The sequence below is a fragment of the Clinocottus analis genome, unplaced genomic scaffold (genome assembly GCF_023055335.1).
Source record: "Clinocottus analis isolate CAN_PGR_092001 unplaced genomic scaffold, fCliAna1.0.p SCAF_6, whole genome shotgun sequence".
Taxonomy (NCBI): Eukaryota; Metazoa; Chordata; class Actinopteri; order Perciformes; family Cottidae; genus Clinocottus; species Clinocottus analis.
Genome location: NW_027176218.1, coordinates 15,251,666 through 15,270,644, shown reverse-complemented (window position 1 = coordinate 15,270,644; position 18,979 = coordinate 15,251,666). Strand labels below are relative to the sequence as shown.

The following is an 18,979-nucleotide window of genomic DNA, read 5'->3' as shown; positions in this document are numbered from 1 at the left end:
TGAAAATGGTTCGATCACTGGTTTGATTCCCGGAGCAAGATATCAAATCTTCTTTAAGTGTTTGAACTGCTGCAAAGAGGCCACCACGAGTAAGTCTGCTTCTTTGTTGTTGCTAAATAACTTGTATTCCAGGCTTCAAACTATGCCGAAAAAACATGCCTTTTACAAAGATGTCAGATGTCAGATACAAAGACGATAATACTGTGCTACAGTAATGATGGCTGAAAAACAAATTTCTTTTCCCACAAACTTCTCTCTCGCTCACAGAGCCACTCACAGTCAAGAACCTTAATGGCACTAATATCACAACATCCTCTATAACTCTGACGTGGACTAAACTACAGGGAAACAGCTCCTTCTACAAAGTGCAGTGGACTGATGGAAACGTTTATAACACGACTGAAACATCTATGACGATCACTGGCCTGACTCCTGGGGTCAAGGTCAACATAAGTGTCACCGCTGTGGCAGATGATGAGCTTACTGAAGGAGAGAAAGCCTCTCTCTCTTTGTACACAAGTAAGTACACATTGAGTTTTGGCTAACATTGTAAGATGGTTGTTAAAAATGTCAAACTCCATTTGAGAGGTAAGTTGAAAGTATGATGAGCAGGTAGCACCATAACTTTACACACTCATGAACACATCCTGTGTGAAGCTCCATCTCTTTGAGACAAAACTAAGCAACTTCAATGTTGTGCTCTTCCCCATGCTATCTGACCTCAGAGTAGCTTTCCCAGATGTCAATCTTCCTGCAAAATGGGGAAATGTATCTGTCCTCACATTTTATGACAGAACTTCCAAGATTTGTCTGCCATTGAGAAAGAAATCATCTGTTCTCGACTCTCTTCATGATGATGAAGTGGAAGAGAGTCTGAACTAGATCTGATGGAGATGCAGTGATTCTCTGAAGAATCAGCATCAGCTTCTCTCACTACCTGACTTTTACCAGAGCTTAGAAAAGGCCAAGCTTCCTCTAATGCAAATTTTAAAATATTAAATATAATATATACACTAGCATATATATCTAGCAGCATATCTAGCACCTTTGCCGTGCTATCAGGCCTAATCCCTGGCTCCAGATACACAATCTCAGTCATTGCCGTCGCAGGATACAATGAGACGGAAAGAAACCCTCACACATTCACCTCAGTCACAAGATGATTATTATTATTTATTTATTATTTTGCATGAGACCTTTTTGACGTTCGTAGCTTTTTGGATGTGTAACTGTGCTCTTTTGTCATGAATCACACTCAAGTGTAGGTTTTCAACTTGCCAATGTTCATAGGGTTTTAAGTTGGCTCTAAATGTTTCTTTTTCTCCCTCACCTTGTATTTATCCTGCGCTCACAGAGCCTGGAGTGGTCAGCAATATCAATTTCACTAATATCACGACATCCTCTATATCACTGGAGTGGATTAAACCAGAAGGAAACAGCTCTTTCTATAGAGTGCAGTGGACTGCTGGAAATCTAACTGACAGTAACAATGTGACGCAAACCAATATAACCATTACTAAACTGACTGCTGGTGTACAGTACAACATAACTGTTACTGCAACGACAGACGACGGCAGAACTGACGGGCAGAGTAACAGTGTTGCTCAATACACAAGTAAGTCTGCATTTAAATGGGGTTCATAAAATAAGAGCGTCTGCTGAAGACACCTGTTGGAGAAGACTGTCTGCAGGGATCACAAGCAGGATGACACGCTGAGGTTTCTATAAGAAAAGTTTAGTTGTAGAATGACGAGTCCTCTTAACGGAGAAGTCATTGACTGCTGGTTTGTGCGTCACAGTGACGCTGTTGTTGTACTGGACCATGGTGACGACAAGAGAGCTCACCTGTGAAGCAACGGTCTGGATGCTGTTGGTCCTGTTCACTTTTCACTTTCAGGTTTGGACAAAACCTCTGTTGAGACAAGATTGAGGTCATGGTTGCAGCGGCTGAAAGATGTTTCTCCACAAATCAATTCAATTTATTTTGTATCGTCCCAAATTACAGATTTGCCATCAGGAGAAACTATGTCATTAGATAATTGATTTCTGGGGCGTTCTGGGCCGAGTAAAATAACTTCAGTTTTGTCTGAGTTGACCTTCAGGACGTTGCAGGTCATCCAGGTTTTTATGTCTTTAAGACTTACTTGAAGTTTAACGACCTGGTTGCTTTCATCTGGCTTGGTCGACACATATAGTTGAGTATCATCGGCATAACAATGGAGCTTGCCTCATTTTCAGGGCCAGAGGCTCAGTGGTCAAGAGAAGTCTTTAAGTCAAACAAATGGACTTTGTTGTATCAAAGGTCAGATGAGGTGTTTTGGTCACATGGTAAAGATGATGCTGGCTGTCGGCGTTTTTAAGTGTGACAACACAAAGTTGCTCGATGAACTTCCAGCTGCTTAGAAGCAGATTGATAATGTTTCTGGTGCAAACGCGTCACCATGTTTGGTGAGTTCTGTTAAAGACGTCCCAATTACACCATGTGGGAGATGTTACACTCATAGAGAATGGTCCCCTCCTCTCCTCCTCTTTGTTTTAGGACCTGGTGAAATTAGGGAACTTAATGTGTCCACAAACACCTCCTCCATCTCCCTGAACTGGACGTCACCTCCGGGTGAGGTGTTCAACTACAGGGTGCAGTGGCATAACGGTGGAGCACTGATGACCGTTTACACCAACAGCACCTTTGCCGTGCTATCAGGCCTAATCCCTGGCTCCAGATACACAATCTTGGTCATTGCCGTCGCCGGAGACAATGAGACGGACGGAAACCCTCACACATTCACCTCAGTCACAAGTAACGAAATGTTGATTATTTTGCATGAGACCTTTTTGACGTTCGTAGCTTTTTGGATGTGTAACTGTGCTCTTTTGTCATGAATCACACTCAAGTGTAGGTTTTCAACTTGCCAATGTTCATAGGGTTTTAAGTTGGCTCTAAATGTTTCTTTTTCTCCCTCACCTTGTATTTATCCTGCGCTCACAGAGCCTGGAGTGGTCAGCAATATCAATTTCACTAATATCACGACATCCTCTATATCACTGGAGTGGATTAAACCAGAAGGAAACAGCTCTTTCTATAGAGTGCAGTGGACTGCTGGAAATGTAACTGACAGTAACAATGTGACACAAACCAATATAACCATTACTAAACTGACTCCTGGTGTACAGTACAACATAACTGTTACTGCAACGACAGACGACGGCAGAACTGACGGGCAGAGTAACAGTGTTGCTCAATACACAAGTAAGTCTGCATTTAAATGAGGTTCATAAAATAAGAGCGTCTGCTGAAGACACCTGTTGGAGAAGACTGTCTGCAGGGATCACAAGCAGGATGACACGCTGAGGTTTCTGTAAGAAAAGTTTAGTTGTAGAATGACGAGTCCTCTTAACGGAGAAGTCATTGACTGCTGGTTTGTGCGTCACAGTGACGCTGTTGTTGTACTGGACCATGGTGACGACAAGAGAGCTCACCTGTGAAGCATCGGTCTGGATGCTGTTGGTCCTGTTCATTTTTCACTTTCAGGTTTGATCAAAACCTCTGTTGAGACAAGATTGAGGTCATGGTTGCAGCAGCTGAAAGATGTTTCTCCACAAATCAATTCAATTTATTTTGTATCATCCAAAATTACAGATTTGCCATCAGGAGAAACTATGTCATTAGATAATTGATTTCTGAGGCGTTCTGGGCCGAGTAAAATAACTTCAGTTTTGTCTGAGTTGACCTTCAGGACGTTGCAGGTCATCCTGGTTTTTATGTCTTTAAGACTCACTTGAAGTTTAACGACCTGGTTGCTTTCATCTGGCTTGGTCGACACATATAGTTGAGTATCATCGGCATAACAATGGAGCTTGCCTCATTTTCAGGGCCAGAGGCTCAGTGGTCAAGAGAAGTCTTTATGTCAAACAAATGGACTTTGTTGTATCAAAGGTCAGATGAGGTGTTTTGGTCAAATGGTAAAGATGATGCTGGCTGTCGGCGTTTTTAAGTGTGACAACACAAAGTTGCTCGATGAACTTCCAGCTGCTTAGAAGCAGATTGATAATGTTTCTGGTGCAAACGCGTCACCATGTTTGGTGAGTTTTGTTAAACACGTCCCAATTACACCATGTGGGAGATGTTACACTCATAGAGAATGGTCCCCTCCTCTCCTCCTCTTTGTTTTAGGACCTGGTGAAATTAGGGAACTTAATGTGTCCACAAACACCTCCTCCATCTCCCTGAACTGGACGTCACCTCCGGGTGAGGTGTTCAACTACAGGGTGCAGTGGCAAAACGGTGGAGCGCTGATGACCGTTTACACCAACAGCACCTTTGCCGTGCTATCAGGCCTAATCCCTGGCTCCAGATACACAATCTCAGTCATTGCCGTCGCCGGAGACAATGAGACGGACGGAAACCCTCACACATTCACCTCAGTCACAAGTAACGAAATGTTGATTATTTTGCATGAGACCTTTTTGACGTTCGTAGCTTTTTGGATGTGTAACTGTGCTCTTTTGTCATGAATCACACTCAAGTGTAGGTTTTCGACTTGCCAATGTTCATAGGGTTTTAAGTTGGCTCTAAATGTTTCTTTTTCTCCCTCACCTTGTATTTATCCTGCGCTCACAGAGCCTGGAGTGGTCAGCAATATCAATTTCACTAATATCACGACATCCTCTATATCACTGGAGTGGATTAAACCAGAAGGAAACAGCTCTTTCTATAGAGTGCAGTGGACTGCTGGAAATCTAACTGACAGTAACAATGTGACACAAACCAATATAACCATTACTAAACTGACTGCTGGTGTACAGTACAACATAACTGTTACTGCAACGACAGATGACGGCAGAACTGACGGGCAGAGTAACAGTGTTGCTCAATACACAAGTAAGTCTGCATTTAAATGGGGTTCATAAAATAAGAGAGTCTGCTGAAGACACCTGTTGGAGAAGACTGTCTGCAGGGATCACAAGCAGGATGACACGCTGAGGTTTCTATAAGAAAAGTTTAGTTGTAGAATGACGAGTCCTCTTAATGGAGGAGTCATTGACTGCTGGTTTGTGCGTCACAGTGACGCTGTAGTTGTACTGGACCATGGTGACGACAAGAGAGCTCACCTGTGAAGCAACGGTCTGGATGCTGTTGGTCCTGTTCACTTTTCACTTTCCGGTTTGGACAAAACCTCTGTTGAGACAAGATTGAGGTCATGGTTGCAGCGGCTGAAAGATGTTTCTCCACAAATCAATTCAATTTATTTTGTATCATCCAAAATTACAGATTTGCCATCAGGAGAAACTATGTCATTAGATAATTGATTTCTGAGGCGTTCTGGGCCGAATAAAATAACTTCAGTTTTGTCTGAGTGTAACTTCAGGACGTTGCAGGTCATCCAGGTTTTTATGTCTTTAAGACTCACTTGAAGTTTAACGACCTGGTTGCTTTCATCTGGCTTGGTCGACACATATAGTTGAGTATCATCGGCATAACAATGGAGCTTGCCTCGTTTTCAGGGCCAGAGGCTCAGTGGTCAAGAGAAGTCTTTATGTCAAACAAATGGACTTTGTTGTATCAAAGGTCAGATGAGGTGTTTTGGTCAAATGGTAAAGATGATGCTGGCTGTCGGCGTTTTTAAGTGTGACAACACAAAGATGCTCGATGAACTTCCAGCTGCTTAGAAGCAGATTGATAATGTTTCTGGTGCAAACGCGTCACCATGTTTGGTGAGTTCTGTTAAACACGTCCCAATTACACCATGTGGGAGATGTTACACTCATAGAGAATGGTCCCCTCCTCTCCTCCTCTTTGTTTTAGGACCTGGTGAAATTAGGGAACTTAATGTGTCCACAAACACCTCCTCCATCTCCCTGAACTGGACGTCACCTCCGGGTGAGGTGTTCAACTACAGGGTGCAGTGGCAAAACGGTGGAGCGCTGATGACCGTTTACACCAACAGCACCTTTGCCGTGCTATCAGGCCTAATCCCTGGCTCCAGATACACAATCTTGGTCATTGCCGTAGCCGGAGACAATAAGACGGACGGAAACCCTCACACATTCACCTCAGTCACAAGTAAGCCAGGAGGTTTCTTATTTCGACATTCCCATTGGTAAAGGTAGTATAAGAAAATGCTGGAAAGCTGTAATGAACATGTTGTATCGTATTTTTCCCCCTCATCTTGTGTTTTTCTTCCATTCACAGAACCGTCTGTGGTCAGGAATCTCTCCATCAGTGACGTCACAACATCCTCCATGTTTTTGGACTGGACTGAACCTGATGGCAATGCTACCTCTTACACAGTTCAGTGGACTTTAAGAAATGACACCTTTACTCACACCACCAATGAAACATCTTTTACCATCAACGATTTGGACCCTGGAGTCAATTATACCATTACAGTGACTGCTGTAGCTGTAAATTCCTCAAACAAAGGAGAAGGAATCCTTAAATCGTCTTTCACAAGTAGGTCAACTTTTAGGAAAGTCTTTTTCCTGATGATTTAGGAAAGCATGTATTTGAGATTCAACCAGCATTTGGTTTGTAACACATCATGATGTAGTTGTAAACAGAAATTAGGACACTTTTACGTGTTTATTAATATACCGTTAACTGTCCACTATATGTCAACAATCAAGACTTGTTCTGTGATGACTATATTATGAAGATTATATTATTCTAACTCATTTGTACAATGTTGTCATTATCATGTCTGACACACCAAGAAATCAAAGTCAACTTTGATTTCTTTATCCTCCAGGGCCTGAACAGCCCGAGGACATTATAGTTACAGCACGAGGAACCGATTACCTGAACATCAGCTGGAATTTGCCCGGTGGGAGTGTAGATCACTACGTGGTGAAAATCTCAGATGATGGACATCGTGATTTGTATAACATCACAGCAGTAGTCACCACAGCCCTCTTTACAGATTTAAACCCTGGTAGACTATATATAATCACTGTGATTGCTGTAGCTGGCAGCTTCACTAATGTGTCTACTCAGTCTTTATTTGCCACTGGTAAGTTTAAGTTTACTTCCTGTTATTGAATAATCATTTTGTTTTTATAGCTGATGTTAGTTTTTTTAAATGGTTTAACCATTAAAACCAGACATCAGACATTAAAAAACAACAGAAACACAAGTAATGAGTGTGTGTCCTTCTATTCCTTTTAGAGCCCAGACCTCCTGGTTCCATCATCATCAGTCAGAGAACAAACTCGCTTCATCTGAAGTGGACGACTCCTGCTTTGATGGAGGGAGCTCCAAACGTCAGCTACATTATCACCTACCAGTCAGAGGGCGGTGAAGAACAAAACATAAACACCTCGGCCAATACCATAGAGCTGTCCTCTCTTTTGTCTGGAACTTCCCACAATATAAATGTGAAAACAGTTGGACCCCAAAATTTGAGGAGCGCAGCCGTCCAGGATTCTGCTTTCACCCGTAAGTACAACGAAGAGAAACTAAAGGGCGTAACAGTAACAGTGTCAGGAGTGACACAATTCATGTTGTAGTTCTTGCAATATTGCAACAACTCTTTGTTTTATCTTACCAGCACCTGAAATTATTATTATTATACATGTATCAAAAGTGACATGAACCCATTCTCATTTAATTACGTATTAATTAGCTAAACCCCTGTTTTTTTTTGTTTTTTAGTGCCCAACCCTGTGCAGAAACTCACTGCCAGCCCCAAGTCCTCCACCTCAATACAAGTGGAATGGTCCGACCCGCTGGAGGCCAAGTTGTATTATAAATACTTGGTCCAAACCTACAGTGCAGGAGCACTGTTTAACACAACAATCGTCAGCAATAACAGCACTGTTGTAACCAACATGGAGCCAGGAACCAGATACACTATCAATGTCACGACGATAGCAGCGGAGGGAAGTGAATCCTCAGTGGAAAAGACATTCAGTTACACAAGTAAGGCCTCACATTTTAACACGATTTAATGCAGTGGTTCTCAAACTTTTTCTGTCACGCCCCACTTTGGAGGAAGCAAAATGTTCGGGCCCCACCGCCCCAACAACATTGGAACAAAATGGTCCAACTTTTTGAGACTCCTCCATCCAACTACCAGATCGCTCCATAAGACAAAAACTCATAGCATGTGCAATCACCGTTGTTAAAACAATGCAAATTAAGTTATATGTGCAAAAAAAATACTAATATTTGGCAAAAAGATTACCAAGGAAGCCGGTTGAATCCCTGTTTTCTCGTTTCATGTTGAAGTGACTTTGAGCAAGACACTGAAGCCCCAGTGCTTCACAGCAGCACAAAGCTCCTAAATGACTAAGGATGGGTAAAATACAGAGAATAATTCCCCCACTGTGGGATTAATAAAGGATTCTTAAAAAAAAAAAGGTATTACAGGTGCGCCCCACCTGTAATCCCTCCGAGCCCACTAGAGGGTCGCGCCCCACAGTTTGAGAACAACTGAATTATTTGATGAAGCGTCAAAGGATTCTGTTATATATCAACAACATTGTATGTACTCAAAACAATCAAGGATACCACAAACATGTACATTACCCATTTTCAATTGTGGTCGTTGGTCTTACACAACTCTCGTTTTTGCTACAGTGCCCAAACCAGTGGCCAACCTCAGAGTGGACGACGTGAACACAACATCCATCCGGCTGACATGGGACAGACAAACTGATCATAAGCCTTCCTACTCCTACCTGGTGATAGCTCTCCAGGACGCCGTGGTGGTTCAGAATAAATCAACTGAGATGGAAAATTACACCTTCTTCCATCTGACCCCTGGAAATTTGTACACTTTTGATGTATTTGCCGTTGTGGAAGGAGTCAAATCTACAGGGAAAAGCAACGAAAGTTACACAAGTACGTCTCCAAAGGTTCTGAAATGTGTTTATGTTTATACATAAAGACTGAGCCAATGATGTTTCGTTCCATATATTAGTTGAATGTGCAATAATTGGTCTAAAGTTAGTCAAGTAAAAGGTTTTCAAGGACCAGATAACATAATAGTTTTATTGTTGTATGGTGGTACTACTCTTTTAACCATGTTACACCATTGTACAGCCGCCTCTTTCAAACAGCGCTCTGTGGGTGGAATCACTCGCGTGCCCATTTGTTTACCTTACAGATAAACTGGAAAAAACACAGGTGTGAAAATATATATCAGGATTTATCTGTGCCGTCACCTCAACAATGAGAAGTGATTCTTTCAAATGCAATTTTGCTCAGTATGCACTCAAATGTGTACAGCTATACGTCTAACTGTGTGACGCATATTCTGTTAACCCTGTGTTTTTCTTCAAGTTAATGAATGTGTTCAGCCAAGATTTTCTAAATGTACATCACATCAAATTAAAATGTGTTGTTACAGAGCCTGAAGCAGTTTCTGGCCTCGTGGCCATTGGAAGCACAACTACCATGACAGTTAAGTGGACATCAGCAGTGGGACAGGTGGTCTCCCTCACTGTACGGCTGTCCAGAGACAACAACTTGGTGGGAAACAGCACGGACCTGATCAACACAACTGTGAGCAAACAGTTTGGGGACCTGACACCAGGAGTGCTTTACTGTGTGGCAGTGTTCACCAAGAGTGGACCTTTTGAGAGCACAAAGTCAAGGGTTTGCAACGCAACTTGTGAGTGACATTGACATTGTGACTTATAAACCTGCATATTTCACATACAATGTACTGTATATGCGCTGTATGTATTTTGACCGATATTTATTTTAGAAACGCCTGCGGCGTTGTAATCGAGCAGTAATGCAACAGCATCATTCCTTCTGCTGTTCAGTTCCCAACCCTCCTGGCTCCATCATGGTGGAGTCTCAGACTGTAAAGTCCATCAACTTCACCTGGGCCCATCCAGAGAACATGGACCATAATCGGTACAACTTCAGTGTGTCCAGCTTTAGCGGTTCCTCTGTGACCAGTAACAACTGGTTCCTGCTGGATAACCTCCAGTCTGGAAGCCCCTACAACCTCTCTGTTGTTACTGTCGGCGTGAGGAGCTACGAGAGCACCGCGGTGACGACAGAAAACTACACCAGTGAGTGTGATTCACAAGCACTTGATCATACCAGGGCTATTACTTGTACACCTTTTATTTTACTCAAGTGTGCCTTTACTTTATTCCTTTATCTTTTTATAAATATAAATACATTATTATTTGTGTGATATTGTGACAGTAACAGGTTTCAGAGAGATATTTGTATATGTTTGCAAGCAGAAGTATTTGCCAAAAAATATGAATGCTTTATAAAACAAAAAAGAAATACTGTACATTAACAGTTTCTAACTAAAAATGAAAAATCTAAATAGTTAATATAAGTCTTTATTATTTTTACTTTTGATTATAAACTCCTGTAATCTAATTGTTACTTACAGTAACCTTTGTACACAAACAATCTGACAGATTCTGACATTAATGGTGATTATTTAACTGCTTTATGGTTTTTAGTCATATCAAGAACATTCAGAAGTATCCTGTGACATATTGAGTACTTATTAACAAATTATTGACTTCCAAATGCTTATTTTTTTAATAGCTAACCTCTTTTATTCTGTTTTGCGCAAATCTTAAACGTGAAACACATATCTGTTCTGCATAGTTAATGTTTTCCTCTTTCTGATATTACAGGACCGTATTCTGTCACAATGCTGAGACAGACCGAAATCACCACAAATGCAGTCACCTTGGAGTGGGAACCGGTTGAAAACAAATCTCACTACTCATATATTGTGGAGACCACAAAGGGCTCAATTCCTCAATATAAAGCAGTTTCAAACCAACACAAAGAAACAATCACTGGACTTCTCTCTGGGACCAACTACAGCTTCACTGTCACCACACAGACAGCAGATGGCACTCAGGCAGCTCCTGTGACAGAGTCCTACTTTACGCGTATGTAGATATTCTAAGCAAGATACTGTCTCTACAACTGAAAAATAACCTAAAAGATCCCCAAAGTAAATAACTATTAAAGATAAACACATATAGCTTGTAATATCACTTCAGGTTTTAGCTGTATCTGTACTGAGCAGTGCTGCATGTTTGAAAGATGATTGTTGGAGGTTGATCCAAACACGTTCTGCTCTGTTTGCAGGTCCATACAGTATTAGATGGTTGAAATGTGAAACCTTAAACACAACTGCTGTACGTCTGAATTGGACGAAGCCACTGGAGTACAAGCCTGAATACACATATCGGGTTCAGACGACAGGCTGCGGCTCCCAAAACCAAACCCTTGCAGCACAAGGCACAGACATTTCTGGGCTCACCCCTGGGACCAACTGCACCTTCTGTGTCTTTGTCAGGGCAGCGGATGGCATCGAGGGGGAAGCGATCTGCACCGTTCAGTCCACTAGTAAGACTTACCTGTCATTTCTGTTTCTATTTTTAAAATTGTCATGGTGGTTGATCAGCTTTAATCCATCCTCCTCTGCACATTGACAGAGCCTGAGGCAGTGGAAGCAAATATCTCCAGCCGGGGCTCCAACAGTTCAATCCTGGTGTCATGGACCCGACCTCCTGGCAAAGTGGAGCATTATAAGGTTTATCTTAACAGCACGTCCATGGCTTCAAAGGAGGTCTCGCTGAACTCTTCCAGTACCGGCTTTGTGTTTGGCAACTTGTCCGCTGGAAGGCTCTACACTGCCGTCGTAACAACATTTAGTGGACCCTTCAATGCGTCATCTGGCTTTGTTACTAATGCAACTTGTAAGTATGATCAATTTGTTTGATTTCCAGTAATTCACATCTAATTTGTCAAACAACTTGTTGCATCTACTTTTTAATTTCCTATTCTCCAGTCTGCCATTGTTTTCCATTCAATTTACTTGACTTTGTGGCTTGTGTGACATTTAAGAGCCACAACAGTGAGATACTGTTTTTATTCGTTAGATTCATTGTCTTCATGTGAAACTGCAGCTGGTACTCAAGCTTCGATGATACTTTCAAGGACATGCACAATGATAAACATTGCTTCTGTGGTATCACACAGGTTACACAAGACAATAATACAAGGATGCATATATTTGTTCAGCTGTTATTGGCAAAATAAATCATATGACTTTAAGTTAATATATTGTAATACAGTGACTGCTTCACAAATGAATAAGGTCGATCCTCAGCAACTATCAGCCAACTGTTTGTCAGAGCTTCAATCATCGGACGTATAGAAAACAAAGCTTCTAGTTAAGTGGAAATGATTTAGGTCATGGTATGTTTTGGAAAATCTTTTGTAAACATAATAGAAAACATGCAACGTTTTAAGCATGGCCCTTTATTTTGGTTACTCTGGTGATGAAGTTCAATTCCTCCCCTCCAGACCCGAACCCTCCCGGGCCGATTGACGTTCTGGCGAAGACAATCAGGTCCATTGACATCCAGTGGAAGGAAGCACCTCTGATGGCGGGTGCAGCGTTCCACTACCAGTTGACCATCTCATCACCCCAGGGAGAAGAAAACATCACAAGCACCAACTCCACCAACACCACTAACTTTTTTACCTCCCTGCGTTCTGGGACTTCCTACAGCATCTCTGTAGCAACAGTGGGTGTGATGGGTTTTAAGAGTGAGAAGGTTCAGACCAGCATGGTCACCACAAGTAAGGTTGTTTTTTTTAATGTAACCAACATGCAAATGATGTCATGTTTTACCTTTACTGTCTGGTAACAATTGCATTCATTTTAATCAATCAGGACCGTTCGGTGTGAAGCTTCTTTCGACTTCCACAGAAGAGAAGAGCATCGCTGTCGTGTGGGAAAAACCTGATGAATACAAGGAAAGCTATCGTTACAATCTGACCTGGCAAAGCACAGACGGGCCCATTATTGCTGCATTAATAAATGAAACAAATTATGATATTGTTAACCTGGATCCTGGCAAATCATATAACATAAGTGTCACCACAGAGACCTTGGATGAAACCAAAGGGGCTCCAAGCACGATTTCCAACTGCACAAGTATGGTCAAAACAGCTGGATCATTTTTATATAGACTTGTTGGATTCAGATATTTTCAAATAGTATTCTGTAACTGAGCACGCATGCTGTTGTTCCCTGTTGTGATTTTCCTGAAAATCATTTCTGTTTGATGCTGCAGATGCAAGCCCGGCGAAAAACTTGGATTGCATAGGTCCAAACACAACGAATGCTCAAGTCGTCCTGACCTGTAACAAACCCAATGGCCAATACTCTGACTTCAAGGTCTCTGTAATGGATGGCGAGATCAATAAGACCCACACCTGTAATCATACCGTGTCCAACCTCCGTCACAACACTGAATACAATCTGACTGTGGAAACTCTCAGTTGTGGACTACCCAGCCGCCCTCAGGCTCTTCTCTGCAGGACAGGCATCACAAGTAGGACATTATGTGTCTTGATCGTTAGATTTACAAAACCTTTCCATGTAAATAATATGTATTTGAGTAAAAATGTTCTCGCCCGTCCACAAAGATCCACCCATTCCGGGGAACTATGAGTCCCTTGTGCTGGCGAGCAACAGAGAATACAACAAGTTCACCCTTCAGATGGAAACCAGCCTGCTGAACCACGTGAATGGGCCAATCACACATATTGGGGTGCTGGTGACAGATGATCTCCCTGGTCGGTTTCTTCTTCTATTTTTAATGTCAACGCGTGTTGTAATTATAACGATTAGTGCTGAAGTGACAATACGCTGTTCATTGGATTCACACGATAAATACATCAGACTCATAACGAGAACCTTGCTGTCCTTCCAGGTGACAATTCAATGAAGTACGTGGGGAAAACTCATAAACAGTGGCGGGAAAAGGATACTCCAGTATACATGGCAACGGTTATAGAGAACCACTTCCAATCGCGCAGTGGAGCGGGCCATCTGAACATAGAAATAGGAAACGAATCCAAATGGGAGGGCTACACTAATGGTCCTTTGGAGGCCAATGGAAAATACCAGTAAGAACACAAACAATATTGGAAGTGAATTGGTGTGCTGAAGCAAACAATATGATCCAGTAACTTCTCGATGATAGAATTGTAAAATATTCAGAGAGTAGGAACAAATATTTTAAAAAGCAAGTTAACGTGTAACATATGTGTCAATCTCTGAACTGATAATATGTTCACTTCTGCAGGTATGCCATTGTGTTGTTCACCAGTCTGGATCTGCAAAATGAATTAGTGAATGGTCAACAGTCACTGATAAGTATAACCAACTTCTATCCTGCTGTTCTACTCCCACAGAACCCAGGTACCACATTCAGACCCAAAGGTTTTGCTCTTCAGTGCTCCCATAATGAGAGGAAACTCTAACTGGCTTCTGTCTCTGTCCTTCTGTCATAATCTGTATCAACAATTTAGCAGTCATTGCCATTGCTACCGGAGCAACTTTGGGCATTTTTTGCGTTCTCGTCATCATCCTCATTGGCTTCATTATCTACTGGAAAAGGTTTGTCATCGTCATCAATGATGAACATGGCTGCTGTGTCCCGACTCAAATCTAAACTCTTTATTCTTGGCTTTAAGGTTTTCCCACAAAGAATCGCCAGACATCCAGATTCATTCCATGAGGTTAGGTTTTAATTTCTACCATGTTATTAAAGTACATGGACCACAATTGTTTCTATAAAAGTTGGTCAATATTGCTTTTTCTTCTTTCTTTCTTTCTCCAGAGCCAAAGTGTAAGTATAAGAACAAAGTATGATGAGATCTATCAAGTCTCACACATTTTGACACAAAACAAAACCCGTGACTCTGGTGTCCATTTGAGCAGAAGTGTGGCTGTGCGGGTGGAGGACTACGAGGCTTACTACAAGAAGCAGAAAGCAGACTCAAACTGTGGCTTCGCTGAAGAGTTTGAGGTAAAACATCAGCCTAATATTCAAAAGCTCCTGGTATACAATTTGGTCTTTTTATAGCAGGCAGTAGTTGCTAAAAATATATTGAATCATCATGACGAGGAATAAAAACAATACAACAGTGATTGTGCATATCGAGTTCCTCTTTCTTTGGTACTTCCCATGCACCCGATTGTTGGCATAAAGTGAGTTGTCCAATCATCCATACATATTTTTGCTTTCTTCTAAAAAAGGACCTGAAGGTTGTTGGTACAGCTCAGATGAAAACAAACGCTCAGACATTGGAGAACAAACCCAAGAACCGCTACAACAACGTGCTTCCATGTGAGTGACCTTGACCAACCCACCTGCTCCTCTCGACTGTAACTCTCCACACTCTTTGAACCGCATCACTACATATCACACTGTATCTACCATCGTTTTCTCTTTTTTCACTGGATCCCATTTCATTGAAACGATCACATGTCAGTGCGGCCATACCTTTTTCCACATATTCATTTTTTCATTTCACTTACCCTACTTTTCTCACCTCCTAGATGACTCCTCTAGGGTGAAACTCTCTATTATCCATGGGAGTCCATATGACGACTACATCAATGCTAACTACATGCCGGTGCGTACTGACACTCTTTAAACAGCCTTCTGCCTCAGTCATTGCTTCAGTATCAATAAACTCCCTTCTGAAGGACATAACTCATCCTTTTGCTTGACGCCTTAATGATATTTAACGTATTCCACCTCCTTCCAGAGTGATTTTTGAAACACTTGAGAACCTCCTAGGAAGCTGAACAGGATGGATGTTTATGTTCTGTGTCTGGGTTGGCCTTTTATTTGACAGGGTTACAACTCCAGGAAGGAGTATATCGCTGCTCAGGGTCCTTTGCCCACCACAGTCAGCGAGTTCTGGAGGATGATTTGGGAGAAGAACGTCCAGACGGTGGTCATGCTGACACGCTGTAATGAACAGGGACGGGTGAGTAGCAGCAGTGTTTGTCGTCATGTTCCATGAACGCATCCTTCATGTTAAAACAAACGTGTACCAGTGAAGATGTTGTGTATTGTTGTTGCATTACATTTTCATTTCTCAATTAATGTAAAGCAGTAACATTCATTCATACATGTGATAAGTTAAACCAGGTAAGATAGAGAATGATATCAAATGTACGATACATTTCCACATCTCACGCTGTGTCGTACATTTTGTCTGGGTTGAAGCAAATAGCCGCGTTCATGCGTTAAAGGTGTCTTTTAAAATACAACCTAAAACAAGCTGTACAGCTGATTGACAGAAATACCAAAGTACCACTGGTGTTTTCAAATGTAATGTTGATTTCTATATTCTGAATATATGAATTCTAAGTACTTTGGGTCTGTTACAAAGAAACAATTGTCTTCTTTAACAGGTGAAATGTGAGAAATACTGGGATTGTGGCTCCAGGTACTTTGAAAATATTACTGTGACAACAACCTCTGAAATACAACTTGAAGACTGGACCATCAGGGACTTTGGCATTAAAAATGTAAGTGGTCAGAACCCTGAACCCTTGTTAATGTTATGAGTGTGATGAAAAGGGGTGTTAATAGGTGAATACTTGCAACCAATGAATTCCAATGTAAAAAAAAAAAACAGTCTTACTGAAAATGTCTTTCTCTGAATGCTAATTTAACGAAAATCAGATACATTTTCAAGAGTCCGCACACGTTGATTTCTCCGTCGCAAATATTTTGAGTTTGTGCGCATGTTTGTCCGTCAGGTAAAAACAGCAGAGACCCGTTCAGTGCGTCACTTCCACTTCACAGCGTGGCCCGATCACGGAGTCCCACAGACCACAGAGCTCCTCATCAGCTTCAGACACCTGGTCAGAGAACACATGGACCAATACTCCAGACACTCTCCTGCGGTGGTCCACTGCAGGTCTGACACACACACACACACACACACACACACACACACACACACACAATTGCATCTGACAGAAATGACAATAAGATTGATCTGCTATTCTGTCTCTCTCCCGTCACTTCCTTGTCTGTGTGTCTACGTTGTCCACACTTAGTGCCGGCGTTGGACGCACAGGAACCTTCATTGCCATCGACCGTTTGATCTTCCAGATTGAAAGGGAAAACATTGTGGACTTGTACGGCATCGTCCACGACCTGCGCATGCACCGGCCCCTTATGGTGCAGACAGAGGTGGGACACAGTCACAGAGGTTTTTTTGTTACAATCGTCACACTGCGAGTTTTCTGTGACGAGTTGCATGCTTCACCTCAGTGAACTTCTATATTTGTATCCCTGCAGGACCAGTATGTGTTCTTGAACCAGTGTGCCATGGACATCATCAGATCAAGAACTGGAACCAATGTGGATCTAATCTACCAAAACTGTGCTGCTATTTACGAGAACATAGATACCAAAAGAGGGCACTACAATGCATAGCCCTCTTTACTCTTCGCAAGAAAATCAGCAGACATTTGCAAAAGGAACGTTTTTAACTGATTGCGCTATATTTATTTTTATACCTGTCATGCTTTCGTTAAGAATCTTGTAGCTTTCTGGATTCAAACCCATATTTTGTGGTATTTATTAGTTGAAAATGTTTGATAATGGAGGGAGCTGTATATGGAGATACAACAGGCGACATAATCATTGACCAATAATATTTGGATTATATGTAAACTTTGGTCAAATATAAAATCTCTCTCTCATAACTGCAGGTTTTTGTATTGCTTAGTTATTATTTCAGCTCGTTAACTACTGTATATGACTTACTGCTGATTACATTTTCTGCTCAGGTAATATGTTTGATGCTGTTGTGTATAGATAATATTACAGACACCTTTGATGAAGAAAAATGTGTAATTTTGAACCTTTGAATTGCCTTGCGAAAGAATTGCTGGTATGAATACTTTGTGCCCTTTTAGAACCTGTATGCTTTAGTGCCAGTAGGTGGCACTTCATCGTTGTTGTCTTGAACAGAAAAAGTGAATGAATTGAAATGTGCAATGTCTTTGAAAGAAGGAGTTTTGTTTGTTTGTTATAGAGACTTTTGTATGTATATGCACTGTAACGAATAATGCACTGGATGCATTTTTATTTCTATACAATGTCCACTTTTTTTAACCATACAGATATTTTCGTATCGTTGATTACATTCTGGCCAGTGCTTTGGGAAACTCTTTCGCTAACACTTCGCTATTCGCCAAACATTCGATTGTTTCAATAGTACTTTGATTATTTTCTATTCTTTTGTTTAAAAGATGGATCGCAAAAAAAAAAAGAAAGCTCAGGAACTTAAAACAATGACAGCTGTTGTTTTGGTTTCGTTGATGTCCTTCTCTACATTGGACATTCCTCAAAGAAACCACATTGTTATGTCACTTCCTGCCACATATTTGGTCCATCTGTGACATTGAAATCAGAGAAGCTTTATTTTTAGCGTCCAAAGGGCCAAATTTTCCATAAGGCAGCTACGCTTTTTTTTGGTAAAGATATTTGATGTGTGGTTAGCCTGTAGATATTTCAGAATCCATGTCCATTAAAAGCACTTAATGAAAACAAGCAATAGCAAATAATCAAAATTGTATGATGTTTATGAAATGCTTCATGAGATGATTGCTGGTACAATGCAAATAAATGTAAAAGGAGCCAGGATTTAAGAATGGTCATCCTTCAATCTGTAAAGCTAAGTGGGATTAAAGATGTTGCTATATTTGAACCCAACATTGTGTATGAATCGCTGTGTGAGGGAGTGCAGCCCAAGCCTCTCATTTACTAGAACTATAGCTTTTTTCTCTCGCCGAATGCAATCTTCTGTTTTGATAGTTATTCTCTTTTGAAAGTTATGTTTCGGTTGTAAGAAACTAATGTGGAATTTATTGTCATTTGATTTCCTTTTATTTTTGTAGTACAACATGCACTCTCAGGAAATTCTCAGCATCTTCAGTTGATCTTACAGGTTTGAAGTTTTGTGGCCTTCCATTGATTTTCAGTGTTGGTGTTGAATTTGTTCAGGTCTAAATATTATTAAATTCTTAATATTAATTTCAAGCGTCACATTGGAACTCGAGAAAACAAACACAGTGGGTTTCTTCTAAAGATTAAAGTGTTTACCTTTGGGGGAAGTCGAGTGTGGGTGCCACGCTTCTGCTATACGCTG

General features: G+C 41.3%; 1 protein-coding gene across 1 annotated transcript; it reads left to right on the top strand.

Moving 5' to 3' along the window:
* The first annotated feature begins 2,441 nt into the window (after positions 1-2,441).
* Positions 2,442-17,545, top strand: LOC137803759 (receptor-type tyrosine-protein phosphatase eta-like). Its single transcript, XM_068602479.1, has 31 exons — positions 2,442-2,448; positions 2,540-2,797; positions 2,987-3,247; positions 4,172-4,429; positions 6,191-6,451; positions 6,747-7,007; positions 7,163-7,432; positions 7,649-7,915; positions 8,576-8,839; positions 9,348-9,611; positions 9,769-10,023; positions 10,615-10,878; positions 11,081-11,341; positions 11,431-11,694; positions 12,305-12,583; positions 12,678-12,941; positions 13,081-13,341; positions 13,436-13,585; positions 13,723-13,918; positions 14,098-14,213; positions 14,324-14,411; positions 14,489-14,533; positions 14,635-14,643; positions 14,736-14,823; positions 15,054-15,144; positions 15,357-15,433; positions 15,659-15,793; positions 16,224-16,340; positions 16,575-16,735; positions 16,878-17,013; positions 17,122-17,545. Exons 1-31 carry the CDS (start codon positions 2,442-2,444, stop codon positions 17,257-17,259), a joined length of 5,766 nt encoding a protein of 1,921 aa, XP_068458580.1. The 3' UTR covers positions 17,260-17,545.
* The last annotated feature ends 1,434 nt before the right edge of the window (positions 17,546-18,979 follow it).

What these genes read in the sequence shown, in the direction of transcription:
- LOC137803759 (XM_068602479.1), top strand. An exon ending in CCTTAAATCGTCTTTCACAA is followed by an intron (nt 6,452 to 6,746) that starts GTAGGTCAACTT and finishes TTTATCCTCCAG; the next exon opens with GGCCTGAACAGCCCGAGGAC. An exon ending in GCTTCGCTGAAGAGTTTGAG is followed by an intron (nt 14,824 to 15,053) that starts GTAAAACATCAG and finishes CTTCTAAAAAAG; the next exon opens with GACCTGAAGGTTGTTGGTAC.